Below are 14,546 nucleotides of genomic sequence, written 5' to 3' on the forward strand. Positions count from 1 at the left end.
AATAATATAAATATTAAACTTTCAGTTATTTAATAATTAATTTATATAAAATAATAATAATATACGTAGTATTACAAATTAAATTATTAAAGTGACACCTACACTATTAAAATTTACAAATTAATTAAAATTATATTAAAATATAAATATTAAAATAATTAAATCAAAATTAAAAAATTTAAATTAAAATATAAATACAATTAGATTTTTTAAATAATTGAACTTAAAACAATGATTTAACAATTTTTTAAAATCAATTTTAAAAAAATGGGATACATAAATAAATCAAAGAGTAGGTCCCATCCTAATTGGAAAAAGCAAAACTATCATATTTAGAGGAGTGATGTTAGTCCCATTGATTGGCCTACAATTTCCAATTAACAAAGCAATCATAGACTTTCCACATGTGGCTGTGGAAGGCTTTGAGGGGACATCAATTCTTCTTTAATTCTCTCACATGAGAAACACTATTATGGCTTCCCACAAAACAGCTTGTTACAGCTTGCCTTGAAAACGCCCTGATCGTTGGACTGACATTGAAGTCTGTTGATGTTACTAAAATTTTGCTTAGGACTTGGGCTTTCTTGTAAAATCAATCATCTCTTTCTTGCACCTGGAAGGGAAAAGTGATGGCATGGGGCAACCAAAAAGATGTGGCAACGAATAAAAGGTAAAAAAGTCTGACGCTGAAGCCTCATTTGCTGTGATGTATTTGTGCACAGTTGTAAAAAGAAGAGGTAACAGTTGCTAAAGCTGTTAGTTATCTCATTCTGCATTGTAATAACTCAAAAGCCAACTGTACAGCTTGATTCAGCAAAGACACCACCCTAATATTCGGAGTCAGCTTAACAAAATTGCTAAGCTACGTCTCCATATGATTAATTCTTCAGCATACGTATATTACAGAAAATTGACTGAGATTACAAACCAATTTGCACTGGCAAAATCTCTCAACTTTGATTTGTTTAATTCACAATCACTGATCTTTATGAAGACTTAGCCTAGTGTTTCATATGATGGCTTAAGTATGAGAACCCTGTAACTTATAACTATGAAAACAAAAAGATCATCACCTACAAATATGGGTACAAGTCTAGCAAAATCAATTAATAATGACTACATTGAAACAAGAATTAAAAGCGACAGAATTTGCTTAATCTTTACTGCTAGCTTCTTGCAGCAAAATTTTTCATCTTTGACTTTTGTTCTAAATTTTCTGATGATTGATTCAGGTTTGAAGAATCTCTCAGGCCATATGCCTTCTCTATAGGAACTAACACATCATGGCTTTTGGGACATGAGCAAAGGCAAGAGTTTAAAACCAACGGTTGGTACTGCTCATGGGTAAGGATTTTTGAAAGCAGAGCTTTCTGCTTTCTAGGCTCTAAGAGGACTAAAAAATTATCAGCCTTCCTTTGAAATAACTTGAGGCATTTTTTCCATGGATTAAATCTGTGACCTCCAGGTAACAATTGAATCATCATCAAAGCTCAACCTCAAAAGAAAGGTACTATGAAATAATAAAAAGCAAACTAAGACTACAAAATCAGACAGCACAGAAAGAGGCCAAGAAAGCATATTCTCAATTAGAAATGTAACTAAGAAACACTCCATAGTTTCTATAGTTGGTCCAGCTTTTCCCCGTGATTAACTACAGTCATATTGTTAGCTGATACCTGCAATCTGTATATTGTTGAATAAAATTACTATTGTTATGCTTCAGTTAAATTTTAAAGAGTCTATGTATAAGTATAATATTTATCATCAAAGTCAACAAGAATATACAAACCTAATTACACATCAGAAGAGAAAAAGAAAAAGAAAAAAAAAATCCACTTTACAGTATCATAGGCTACTCAGTGATGAAAGAAATGTTGAAAATGATTTTTTTCAAATGCATCATGCATGACGACACGTCGTCTTTAATTGCACAAACCTAAGGAACATATATGCTTTATGGATAACTACAAACTCAAATTTATTTCTAAATACTTGTTTCAATGCGAATGAAAACTTTATGAAGAATACACAACGACAAGACATGGTGTCAGATGATGGTAAAAATTACTTATACAACATAGATATATAAATAATTGAAGCACATTTAATTTAATAAATATAAAGAAAATTTTCTAACGTTGGTGTTGTGCAAAAGGCAGCATGTCTATACCTTTTATTTTGGGGAGGGGAGGCAAAAGGATAGATGAATGTCCCAATGAATTTCCTTTTATGTCCCAATTAATTTACTTTTACTTTCTGACTTTCAGAATTGGCCCTAGACGTAATTGTTATGAATGCTTAAAAGCCCTTATAAGCTCTGAAAAACCTTGCAAAACATTATAGTCTTCCTGGTTGAAATCATAACACCAGAAATTTCCCAAGAGCATTTTGTTTCTATCTGTGTCTCTGTGTGTCTGTCTGTCTCATTCATACCTTCATGAATTTGTCATTCACTAGATGAGGCCTCAGTTTACTAGTTTTCTTAGCAATTTCAGCTGCGACTTCACATGATAAAAGAAGCCCTGCAATAAGAGCACAAACCTTCAGCATCATAAAAACTGCTTCTCATTGTCGAAAGGAATTCAGTGAAAAGAGGACTAAAGCAGCACGAATTGATCCAGTACATCAACAATGGCAATAACGGTTGCTCGAGAATCCCCTCTCTGACAACTGTGTGCACCCAGGTCAGCAGAAACTGCAGTTGCGATGAGTGCATATGGCCCATTTACAAATAAGCCAGCGATCATCATAACCTTTGAGATACCACTATATGTGTGGTACAAGAAAATGGAAGGAACTTTAGCATACGTAAAACTGGTTGCTGTAATAGCATAAGCTCTAAGCTTATCAGATATGTAACGAGCAAGAGTCCCACAAATAATGCTCCAACATCAAAAGAGCGTTCAGGTTTCCATCAGACTTCACAGATACTTACTCTCCACCAATTTGGACAAAAAATTTGGGGGGAAGGGGGGATGTAAAGTGGAAAAAGGGCTCAGCATTCAGTCTACAGAACCATGGTGCCCCAAGTGACAGGCTTTTGACATTTAACTCATGAACTAAAAGCATAACCACACACATCTAGTAAGTGAAATCTATATGGAAATGTAAGAAGTGATATAACAAATAATTAAATGGCGCTGAAAATGAGAACCTAAATAACTGTTCAGGTAAACAAATGATCAATCAAACAAAATGTGCTAGGGGAAAAGCATGAGCAGGAAGAAGTAGGAGATATACATAAGCCATTTCTCAAGTTTAAAATGGGATCATTGGAAAGAGGGAAAAAGCCATGAAAAACTGTAAAAAAAGGGGGAATCGTAACCATTTCTTTGAATTACATTACTATAGTCTATATTTAAGTTATCATATTAATTCTAGCCAAAGCTCAAATTTTGCTGTAAATTATGACTTAACAATTAAAATAATCATTTTTTAAAAAATAATGCAATACATTCCACTAGAGTTAAGGGGGAGATACATGGTTCTGTAAACGCCATGAATCCAAAAAGAGGCCAAACCGGCAACAAAAAGTGAAGGGTGGTTAGTAACCCAGTTACAAGGCAAACATTTCCTAAGCTTTAGCAATACAGTCAGCTACTATATTAGCATTTCTAGATATATGCCTGAATCTAATCTGGCCAATATACTGCACACCAAAAAGATGCCTTACCACTTGGTAAAATACTACTTTTTTTATAACCACATCATTGCCCGCAACAAAAATTTGCGCTCAATACATAGTATGAAAAAATCTTAATTGATTATAATTATCATTGTGGTCACAGTGGATTGCAATAAGATTTTAGACCTTGGTTCTAACTATAACTGAAACATTTATGTAAAAGTCATCATTTGCAAAGTTTTGGCCAAAATTAAGCTGAAAATTCTTGCTTTTATGTTTAGCAACATATACATGTGCACTTCCCTAAGGAGGGACATAACTGTTCAACTATGATAAAAAAAATGTAACCTGGGCTTTTTAGGATTCATCAGTGCATTCTAAAGCCAAGGTTTACTTAACTGAGGACTTATTGGGTTCAGTATCCAACACACTATTCACTATGCTACTAGGTTTTCTGAATGACAAGGTAACAAGCATATGCTATAAAAGTAATCAACAAAATCACATACCTACAGGTCTTCTGTTTCCATTCTCCAATCTCTGCGCTTATGCTTCGTATAAGCAAAATTCCAGGGGTTATCTTCGTCGAATCAAATATTCTAGCCACCGCTCTAATTTACTTACCATAACACGAAAGAGAGCCAATTCTCCGAAGAAGGATCAATGTATAGCTCATAGAAATGCAGAAAGGTCGTATTAGAGGAAGTTCGATTAGGTGAGGGAGACGAGAGGGAGAGAGATAATGGCGGGAATGGCCGAATCGGGAAGGGGACAGAAGAGGAGCTTGAATCGGAGGACACGTGGCAGGATTGCCAGAATTTGGGAGCAGGCCAAGTTGGGCCTTTTCACACGCTCAGAGGCCAAGTTAGGCCACGTTGCACAATTTGCTTGCTCTGATGGCACTGATAATTTCTCCGTCGCGGACGAAGCGACAAGAAGTCTATAATCCGACTCGAATTAAGTACCGACACGAGCCATATCCGAAGTCCGAACCGAATAATCTGGTCGATTCGCATGGGAGTGCCTCCCTAGTCAGCCACCGACAGGAGCTGGGTTCAAAAATCTTGAATGGTGTTTTCACTCCTTGAAATCGTTGCAGTCTACAAGTCGATAATAATATATAATTATTATTTTATTTTTAGAATAAAATAAATAGATAAATCAAGAATTCAGCTTGGAGAGATAGTGTGTGTCCTTGACCTTGAGTTTTCGCTGAGGATGATAATGTGGATATCATTTGAGTAGATATTGAGTAAGAGAGGAGTTGAGGCATCGATGAAGGAAAGACCGATTCCAGATATCAGGACTGGGGACATAGTGATGATAATATATTAAAAAATAGGACTCCCAATGCAACATTGCAACTGTGAGTTGATTGCTTTACGTGCTTTCGGTATAGAAATTGTATATAATAATTATATGAAATTATTAAATAATTTAAATTAATCATTTTAAATTAAGTGAAAAGTGAATTTAAAAATTATTTAGACCGAACTCAATTAATATAAGAGCCATCTAAATCAGACAAATCATCGAGATATTAGCGAATCGTGATTAATGTGCCATCATTTGCCAGCTACTCACCAAATGTCAAGGAAATAAAAGTAATCCAACATAGGAAGATCAGGAGGGCAAAGTTGTATTATCTGAAAGAAAAGCATCCCAGCTGTCCACCATCAAATGAAAACATGGAGAGAATTGATCTTCAGTTCTTTTATTTTCCAAACAGCATTCTTACTGCAGAGATATTGTAAGAACTGAATTTCCATGTATCCATTTCTGTTTCTTTTTGTTTTATGAAAAATGTTATGTCATAGTTGCGCTGGATCTGCTTTAAGAAAAAAAATGACACCATGCAGTGGCCGGTTTATGGACTGTTCACTCCTGGCCATCAAAATATGTCATTTCAGCAGTTTATTATTTTTCAAAAAAGAACAAATTCCTGCAGGCTGCTTTTACCCACCTGAGCAGGAGTTTCCATCAAAACTATTATAATCTTCTCTTCTCCATATGCCTTTTTGGTAGGATTGGACTTCTTTTCCATCTTTTCTACACAAGCATCAGCCTGCATATGCACTTGTTACTCGAGGGATTTTGTGTTGAGAGAGAGAGAAAGAGAGAGAATGTGGATGCTGGGCTGCTTATGTGTATAATAAGTGTTGATCAGTTTGTGACATGAACTTGTGATCTATCCCATTCTCATTCATCCTACATAATGCTCTTTAGAAATATCGATCAGCCTATTGTAGTACATCAATTGAAATTATTGGTGGAAACAGTTTGAGACCCGCAAAGTTAGAAACAAAGCTGATCATCATCATTTATAGGATGCTGTCTATTGCCATTTGACCATGGCAATTATCTTTAAGACTTGCATGTTGACTAGGCATCAGATATTTGTTTTAAGTAGCTATGACAAACTTGATTCTCAAGACCTGTTACTTGAAGCATGCCTATTAGGAGAATCATCTACTCTTAAAGAAATAGAATAACACATTCGTAAGCATTTATTGACATTTCTTCGTCTCTTCCGGCTGTGTTTTTTCACATCATACAGATATGTTGAAGTATTTAGTCATCGATTAAAAATTTGGTGAGAGTTTCACTTGCAATAGTCTGTATTTCTGGGTGCATGTTTGGTAAATTCTAACGTGTTGTTATAAAATACAAAGTAGAAGTTATTCTGTATTTCTATTACAGTTTATAAAACATTCCTCTTAGCGTATACCCTTTTGTATTATTCTCGCATTTGTTGCCTAAACAAATAATTTTTCCTGATTTAGATTACTGTTATCGATTAATAAGAATCATGGAATGAAGCATAACCTAAAAAACATTGATTTAAACAACAATGGGTTTTTATGGTTGTGGTTGGGGAGGTGGGAATGAGCAATAGTCTTGTCTTGTACATACTGATTCCTTGGGCTTCCCTTATTAAATGACATGAGGTAAAGAGACGTTTCTTTGTATAATTCATGTTTCAAGAGGGTCCTAAGACTTAAATGTAAGCTTCAAGTGTCTCCATGTTCTATCTTATCTATGATAATATATTGATGAGGGGACAAATTTAATAGCTAGCACTGATCTCTTAGATTTCGTTTACTAGTATTTTATTACTTCAGCATATACGATTGCAGGAGTAGTTTGTAAGTCGTAATTGTTCTTGCGTATAAGCATCCATTTAATTAAACTCTTTATTTTCTGTTTTGGCAAATCCAAACCTGTTATTTGCATTTCTTTGTTTATGCTTTCATAGGCACAATTAGGTAAGCTGTGAAACCCACATTTAAATAAATAAAAAAATTATAATAGAGAAAAGAAAATTACGTGAGATGAAAGTTTGGCAATTTGTGTCGAGGGGTTGAAGTTTGAAATTGAAAAAAAGCTTCCAATCCTTTAGATGATGGATAGTATTATCATTTGGCAGTTTTAGTTTCCTTAGACTAGAAATTGGAAAATAATATCAAGTACCAAACTTGTAAAAATGTCTTAAAGCACCAAGTAGAATTTCTTGTCCTTGTTATAGTCATTTGAAAAAACTAATGTCAAAAATAAAAATAAAAAGACTAAGTTCTTTTTTAGTAGTTTGAGTAGAATAATTTCAAATCGAATTAATATTGAAGAATCGAAAAATTAATTTCATAGAAGAATAATAATTACAACATTACTAAAAAAATACTGTGATAAAGAAATAATTTAGAAGCTGTTAGATAGAGATTATATATTGGTTTTTTAGTTTATCTTACTTTATAAGATTACATTATAATTCTTTGAATATTAATATTATTGATTACAAATATTGTATAATTACTCTCTTTTTTTGAATTATTGCTCTCTAAAAAATTATATTATTTTAATATTTATTATTAAAAAATTTATGTAGTATAGTTTCAATGCTATAAAATTTTTAAAAGAAATAACTTTAGAAAAAGTTAAGGATATGAAAAACGCATAAAATTACAAAAGTTCACTTTTTCTACACTTTAGAATTTAATATTTGAAAGAAATTCATATTTTCTAAAACTCAAGGGGAAAAAAAAACAGAAGAATAGCCTGCAATTAGGTAATTGAAGCAAATAGTGTGTTCTCCTCTCCCTAAAATTAAATTGAGGAATCAGATATGAAATTGTTTCGTTACCAAAAAAAAAACACTATTACCCATTTAATAAATAAAAAAGAAAATTAACTGTGATATAATATATTAAGAAATTATTTAAAAAAAAAAAAAAGAAAAAAAAAAAGAAGAGGAAGTGGTAGTATTATCTGGGTCCCAACTCCAGACTGGAACCGGGCGTCATTATCTCCATTAAATTTTACACGTGTCATCTCCGTCTTTCTTTTCTCTCTCTCCCTCCCTCCCTCTCTTGCGATTTCTCTCCGCCATTTTCATTTCCGGTTGTATAAGAAAAACAAACTGCCATTCCTATCTCAATCAACAGAGAGATAGCTTTCAATTTTTACCCACAGGCCACCGCTTCAACCGATAAATAACCGAAACAGGTGCCTAGAACTGCGCCAGTCTTCTTTTAGTGCAGTTGGTTCTCTCTCTCTCTCTCTCTCAAATTCAATCCTCCATATTCGTTTAGCCACATGTTTCTGCTCTAAATTTATCGCTCTCTTACTTTTACCAATTCTCGCTCTCTTTCCGTCTCCCTCTGGAACTCTTTGCATTAACATTTCTTCTTTGTAGTTTCACTCATAGATTGTTTGGGAGCTTTGTCGATTTTAAGAGTTTTATTTTGCTGTCTTGTGAATTTATAGGGTTTTGATTCATTGATTTTTCGGATTCCGTGGGAATTTGTGATTTTGATATTGATCTGTGTTTGGTGGTTCCGAGATGACTGCTGGTGGTGGCAATCAGTTGATTTCAGTTCATCCCGATGAGCTCAAGTTTATTCGTATGCTCTTTCTCTCTCTCACTCTCTCTCTCTACTGTTGTGTATCCAGTATCTTTAATGTGATTTAATACATTCATGATGTGTTAATTTTTATGCTATTCATGCATTAATTGATAATAATTTCGCAACTCTAGCGCTACAGATTGGGTGCATATTTCTGAATGGTGCGTAAATTAGCAATCGACTGTGTGTTCGTCGAGAAAGGCGATCATCAACCTACCTGCCCTTTTTCCAACACAATTCCTATGATGAGAATTAGTTTGGAGTGTAGCGTTTACTGTGTTAGAAACAACGATAATTAGCAAAAGTATAGGGCGTGATGGTAAATGTTTTTTTGGATCTTTGGACGAGAAAGGAACGGAAATTAGTTGCTAGAAACGGAGGCATTTTTTATACACTCTCTCTTTCCCTCTCCTTGATAAAAAGTCAGTAAGAAAAGAAAATTAGCTTGGATGAGCATCAGCGAGCTCAGAAGAAAGAACTGAAGTTGGAACCGAATCTCTGATAATAATCTCTGTTTTTTATTCTCTCTTTTGTTGCTTCATTCGCACGCTTTTTGCATTCCTAGTTAATGTTCATACACTCAAATGAATCCTTTCCGTGATGTTTTAATGGATCGTGTTTAATGTTTGCTTTTTTCTACGTCTTGGGAAAATTCTGTTGTAAGATCTAAGTCAGGTATCAAGGCCTTTGCTCCTGGAATTGTGAAGTTGGTTTCTGACCACGTTGAAGGAATCTTTCAAAGACTGCTGTGCTGCCTTCTTGTTTTTGTTTGCTTATAACCTTCTTTTCGAATGTTTTAAAATGCTTATCAATAGTGAGCTTGATGCCTAAAGCCTGAGTTCTAGTAAAACCTAATTACACATGACCTTAGACCTGGCTTATTTTTCCCATATTGGAAAAACTTGTTTTGTGAAAAATGAGATAATGTCAAAAGATAGAGATGAGATTTTTTTTCCCCTTCCTGTCCAATGGGTTGTTTTCTCGAATTTATATGCTCATATGAAGTATGAACAACCGATGTAGTGCTGCTGCCGTTTAGTCTCTATATGAATTTATGGTTGGTATTCTTGAAATGCTGCTGCCCTTTGAAAAATATGATTTCATTATTTAAATATAACAGTTATACAACATTCTTGTTGATTTGGTTATGCACAGTTCTCTTTGACTAAAATTATGTCATTCATGTAATCAGTTGAGCTGGAGAAGCCAAGCTATTGTGATCTTAAAGTTGTGAATAACACAGAACATCACGTTGCTTTTAAGGTATCATCTCCATTTCTATATTACTGATATATAAACTTGTAATAATATGTATTCAAGCTAGTATAGAATTTGACTATGACTCCATATCCCCCTTTTCCAGGTTAAAACCACTTCACCAAAGAAGTACTTTGTAAGGCCCAACACTGGTGTTGTACAACCTTGGGACTCATGTGTTATCAGAGGTTCTCCTTCTTACTTTATCATATTCTTTCAATTGGAACTATGTACTAATTAAACTAGAAACTCTTTAATTTTTATATGTTTTAGGATGCAAAATTGCAAAAAGGTTATAATGGTGTCTTGTAGGATCAAAGATGCAAAAGGAATGGCAACTGGTAATTTCTTAGATGTTTGTTAGGTGAAGTCCTAAAAAGCTTTGGATTTTTAGAAATGAAATGCATTATAGGCACTTGCATGCATAATATATATTAGCACGCTTTCAGGTCAAACAGTTTCTTCATGTGTTAAAATCATTTAATCACAATGCTACACCTCAACTAATTGCTGTCTATTGGATTTTCAGTTACTCTACAAGCCCAACGAGAATATCCTACAGATATGCAATGCAAAGATAAGTTTCTCTTTCAGAGTACAACAGTACCTCCACATACTGATGTGGATGAGCTTCCTCCAGATACTGTAAGAAATGTTAACTTGGAGAAGAGAGTCTTTCTTTAACTGTGGTTTTGGAATGAGATTAATTTATGCAATAATCTTTCTAGTTCAATAAGGACAGCAGTGGGAAGATATTAGAGGAGTGCAAGCTTAGAGTTGTATATGTCAGTCCATCAACTCAAGAGAACTCAGAGGAAGAGGCAAAGAGCTCCTCACAGGGTCCTGATGCTAACTTAGTAAGTTTGGCACTTTTGTATTTATTATTGTTTTAGTTTGTTGGCAGACTTACCTGCGCTTGAGTGCTTGCAATTTCATTCAAGCATATCTTGCATACTTGCATTTCTTTCTTAGTTACTTGCTAAATCAGGGATTAAGAAAAGGGAGCTCACATCAAGGAGTAAAAAGTCTTCTAGGAAGATAATTAGATGTAACAATGTATCTCGTTATAAGGGAACAACATATTGGCATCTTATGAACAAGAAAAGTCGACATGGAATTGGGGATTTATTTTTAGCAAAACTTGAGAATTCATCTTGTGCATGTCTACATTTGGAGACAAAGTGACAAATGAACCATCATGTTTGTTTATGTATGGACATTAGCATAACAAAAGTTAGATGTTGACAAATTTATAATCTGTGAGCACTATTAGTATAGATCGTTTGATCATTGTAATAGTTTATCTGGTTTACTTTACCAGTTGTCTACCTGGGGTACTGAATGTGCTGTTAGATTGCTACTTGATTTTTAATTGTGCATAACTGTAAGGAATTGTTCAGTTGCGGAGGGAGGGGGTGGGGAGGTGTTGCCATTCCCCTCCCCCCCAAAAATATATATAGATATAGATGGCCTATATATATATATATATATATATGCTTTTGTCCCCCAAAATATTTTAATAGATAAAATAAAATTTGAATTGTAAATAATTAATCTCCCAAAATTTTCTTTGTCCCTCTAAGTATTCACAAAAAGATCTTAAAAGGGAGTTGTAAATTTTTGTTTTTCGTTAATTGATCTCTCAAATTTTCTATTGGTCTAATAATTTGTAAAATATATATTATATTACATTTGAAGCATTAAAATTATTTGGTTATCATATAAAAGTATAAAGTTCAATAAAATTAATTAAAATTTGTTTGGGAGTTGTTAAATATTATTTTTTTTATTATCTTCTCACAATTTGCTTTTCCTCTTCTTCTTTATCAAAATTAAAAATTATTTTATCTACATTTGAACAAGTAGATAAATTAGTAATCTAAACTTCTATAGAATTTTGGAGTCCATAAATTGAAATAAATACTTATTCATATGATATATTTACTTTATCATTTTGTTAATCTTTTATTTTTCATGTCAATTTATTATTTTTTAATCTTATGTTATGATGATGTAGCATAAATATTTGGGTTTATGTTCACTTTTTGGCTTTTGAATATTTGAATTTTATATAAAGATTTGATATAATATTTTGATGTCAATATTTTTAAATAATATAATTTATATTATGAATTTATATCATAATCAAAACTATAATTTGTAATGCTTAAATTTATTGTAAACATTTTTTGTAATTTTTTAATCAATAAAAGATTTTTTATAGTTTCATAATTTGTAGTATTTTTGTTAAACTATATTTTTTATACTCAAGCATCACGCACTCACACATGCACACTCCCACCCCTCCTCTCACCAAAGGGAATCTTTTGGCTCTGCGCTTGTAATTTTCAGTTTTATATAAAAGGATATCATTCCTGTATGCAAATTATTGTTTATAAAAGTTTCAGTAGAGTGCAGTAGTATTAATTATTTAGGTCAATGTACGGTCCTGCAATTAGCTTTCCTTGCAGTGAAGTATATCTTAGAATGTGGATTAAGTGTGCTATCATAACTTGTAAAATTTTGTTTCTTTTGTGGAATCAGGCATTGCAGCGCCTGAAGGATGAAAGAGATGAAGCTATTCAACAAACTGAGCAACTGCAAAAGGAACTGGTTTGTACCCATTCCATACTTCAGCCCGCTTTATATATTTGATTCATGTTTCCTTTTTTGGCTTATCAGTCCTCTGAAATTAAACTAATGTTGCTATAGAATAGTGTTTTTCTTTTTGCCAGAGAAGACATTTTTCCTTGTAAAATTGCTAACATGTAAATGGTTAGCAGTTGTCCCCTCCCTGGAGCGAGCTTTATTTTCAACTAACCACTGAGGAAATTATCCTGAGAATGTGCTTATTATCATACGTTTGCACTACTTTCAACAGTCGATACATTCTCTGGTGTTTGTTTATTAGATAGCTCCTACAACATCTCAACAGTAGGACAAATTGGTCTGAAATATTCCGCATAAATTTTAGGCATGGTATCAAATTCTGATATCAAACATCAAGTTGGTTATATTGACTGATTTTCCCCATTCTCTGGTTATATCTTGTCTCATGTATTGTGGTTGACAAGGACCTCCGTTTCTTGAATTTCTAATAATCTGGTATTGGCTAGACAAATGAAGTAAAAGGGGGACTAATTATTTTTCATGAGGAAAAAGGATCAGAAGAAGTGTACTTTGTAACAATTTGTCTTACTTTCCATGTTGCAGGCCATGATGAAGAGACGGGGGTATCGAAAAAGTGATCCAGGGTTTTCCGTGACTTTCGCATTTGTTGTGGGGCTTATTGGAATTTTGGTTGGTTTCATCTTGAACCTCACATTGTCTTCTTCACCGTCCACAGAATAACTGGAGCCACAGGATCTCAGGCCATAATTTTTCTTGTCTGGTTTACTGTACAAGTCATGTTTGGATGAGAAGGGCGTCTACTTTTCCATCCTTTTTGTACATTGATTGCTGCAGCTATTGGTTTGCCAAATATAGTTTCATTTCATTTATATGTTACTGTTAGCAGCAAATTTTTTCATTTGATTGATAAGTTACTTTTAGTGTGAATTAGTAAGTGGTTATTTTGTTGCAAATTCTGAAATGCACCCTTGCTCCTCCTGCAAAAGCATCCTATGAGTTGAAATCTTTTTCATACAACAACAGGAAATAAAAGTGACGCAGCATTGTCTGGCAATTAAAAGCTTTAGCTGAAGAATATTCAACGCATACAAAGTTACTACATCCTTGATTAGTTGAACTTCATTTTCCCCCTACATTGACTGTTACAATCCTTCCGTTAATATATATACGTAATTTTCACCAAAAGTCACTCAACTGGTATTATATTTTTATTTTGATTACTTAATTTTAATTTTTTTTAAAATTTCTTAAATTTCAATTAAACTTTCATAAAACTCTTCCTTTATAAATAGGTTTCCGGATTAATATGATTAAAATAAAAACTCTATATTTTTATTTTATATTTCTATTCTCTTTTTGTCTAAAAAAAATTATATATTTTCTCTTTTCTCTTTCTCATAAAAATATACAATTTCATTTTACAGTATATAAAAAAATAAAGAAATTTAGACTTATCTAAAATTATTATAACTATTCATAACAAAAATGTAAAAAAAAAAAAAATTGAAGATACAATACTTTTATTTTTTAAGTAATACTGCTTATGTATATTAATTAACAAAAAAAAGAAAGTTAAAACGTAAATTGACCACTTATTGTATTTTTTTTAATAAAGCTAAAAGAATATATATAATATATGGGTTCTATTTTATTCTCTTTTTTTATAATTTATTATTTAAAGTATTTTAAATTTTAAATATTAAAATTTTGTTTCATAAAAATAGCATAATAATTACTTAAATTTAATTTTGTTATAAATATGTATAAAATTATGTAAATAACTATTTAAAATATTATTTATTAATCTTTAAAATAAAATGAAATTAATAAATTCTTTTTTAATAAAATGTTGTAGTGTTATTTTAAATATAAAAATAATATATATTTAAAACAAATTAATAAATAAGATAAACAATACAGTTGATTCATGACTAAAACTTCATTTATAAAATTATTTAAATTAATATTTAAAATTATTTATTAATATCTAAAATAAAATTATATCTAATTGATATTTTTATTATTGATAAATTTTCTAGTGTGATTCAAAAATAATATATAAAAATATTAATTAAAATTTTAAAATAAAATGATCAATAATCAATAAATTGTGTGAGTTACTAAAAAAATAA

General features: G+C 32.1%; 1 protein-coding gene and 1 long non-coding RNA gene across 4 annotated transcripts; one reads left to right on the plus strand and one right to left on the minus strand.

Moving 5' to 3' along the window:
• Positions 1 to 255: 255 nt before the first annotated feature.
• LOC110608587 lies at positions 256 to 4,938 on the minus strand. Of its 2 annotated transcripts, XR_006349281.1 has the most exons (5): positions 4,826 to 4,938; positions 4,135 to 4,725; positions 2,625 to 2,766; positions 2,171 to 2,522; positions 256 to 613 (listed from the first exon to the last, which is right to left on the minus strand). It is a non-coding gene; the product is annotated as an uncharacterized LOC110608587 (long non-coding RNA). The 2 variants fall into 2 exon arrangements; XR_002486897.2 differs by lacking the exon at positions 256 to 613 and having other exon boundaries at positions 2,053 to 2,522.
• Positions 4,939 to 7,968: 3,030 nt separating this feature from the next.
• Positions 7,969 to 13,367, plus strand: LOC110606139 (vesicle-associated protein 2-1). 2 transcript variants are annotated; one of them, XM_021744904.2, is made up of 8 exons: positions 7,969 to 8,125; positions 8,387 to 8,523; positions 9,719 to 9,789; positions 9,890 to 9,971; positions 10,313 to 10,428; positions 10,512 to 10,640; positions 12,328 to 12,396; positions 12,997 to 13,367. In XM_021744904.2, the coding sequence occupies exons 2-8, from the start codon at positions 8,463 to 8,465 to the stop codon at positions 13,132 to 13,134; spliced, it is 666 nt and encodes a 221-aa protein (XP_021600596.1). In that variant the 5' UTR covers positions 7,969 to 8,125; positions 8,387 to 8,462; the 3' UTR covers positions 13,135 to 13,367. The 2 variants fall into 2 exon arrangements, with proteins under 2 accessions (XP_021600596.1, XP_021600602.1); XM_021744910.2 differs by having other exon boundaries at positions 7,978 to 8,159.
• Positions 13,368 to 14,546: the final 1,179 nt, after the last annotated feature.

This window comes from Manihot esculenta, chromosome 2 (assembly GCF_001659605.2).
Source record: "Manihot esculenta cultivar AM560-2 chromosome 2, M.esculenta_v8, whole genome shotgun sequence".
Classification (NCBI taxonomy): Eukaryota; Viridiplantae; Streptophyta; class Magnoliopsida; order Malpighiales; family Euphorbiaceae; genus Manihot; species Manihot esculenta.

Excerpts from the sequence above, each read along its gene's own strand:
- LOC110606139 (XM_021744904.2), top strand. The coding sequence starts at position 8,463 with ATGACTGCTGGTGGTGGCAATCAGTTGATTTCAGTTCATCCCGATGAG. Across the intron at positions 9,972-10,312 it reads GGACTCATGTGTTATCAGAG|TTACTCTACAAGCCCAACGA; the intron begins GTTCTCCTTCTT and ends TTGGATTTTCAG. Across the intron at positions 10,641-12,327 it reads AGGGTCCTGATGCTAACTTA|GCATTGCAGCGCCTGAAGGA; the intron begins GTAAGTTTGGCA and ends TTGTGGAATCAG.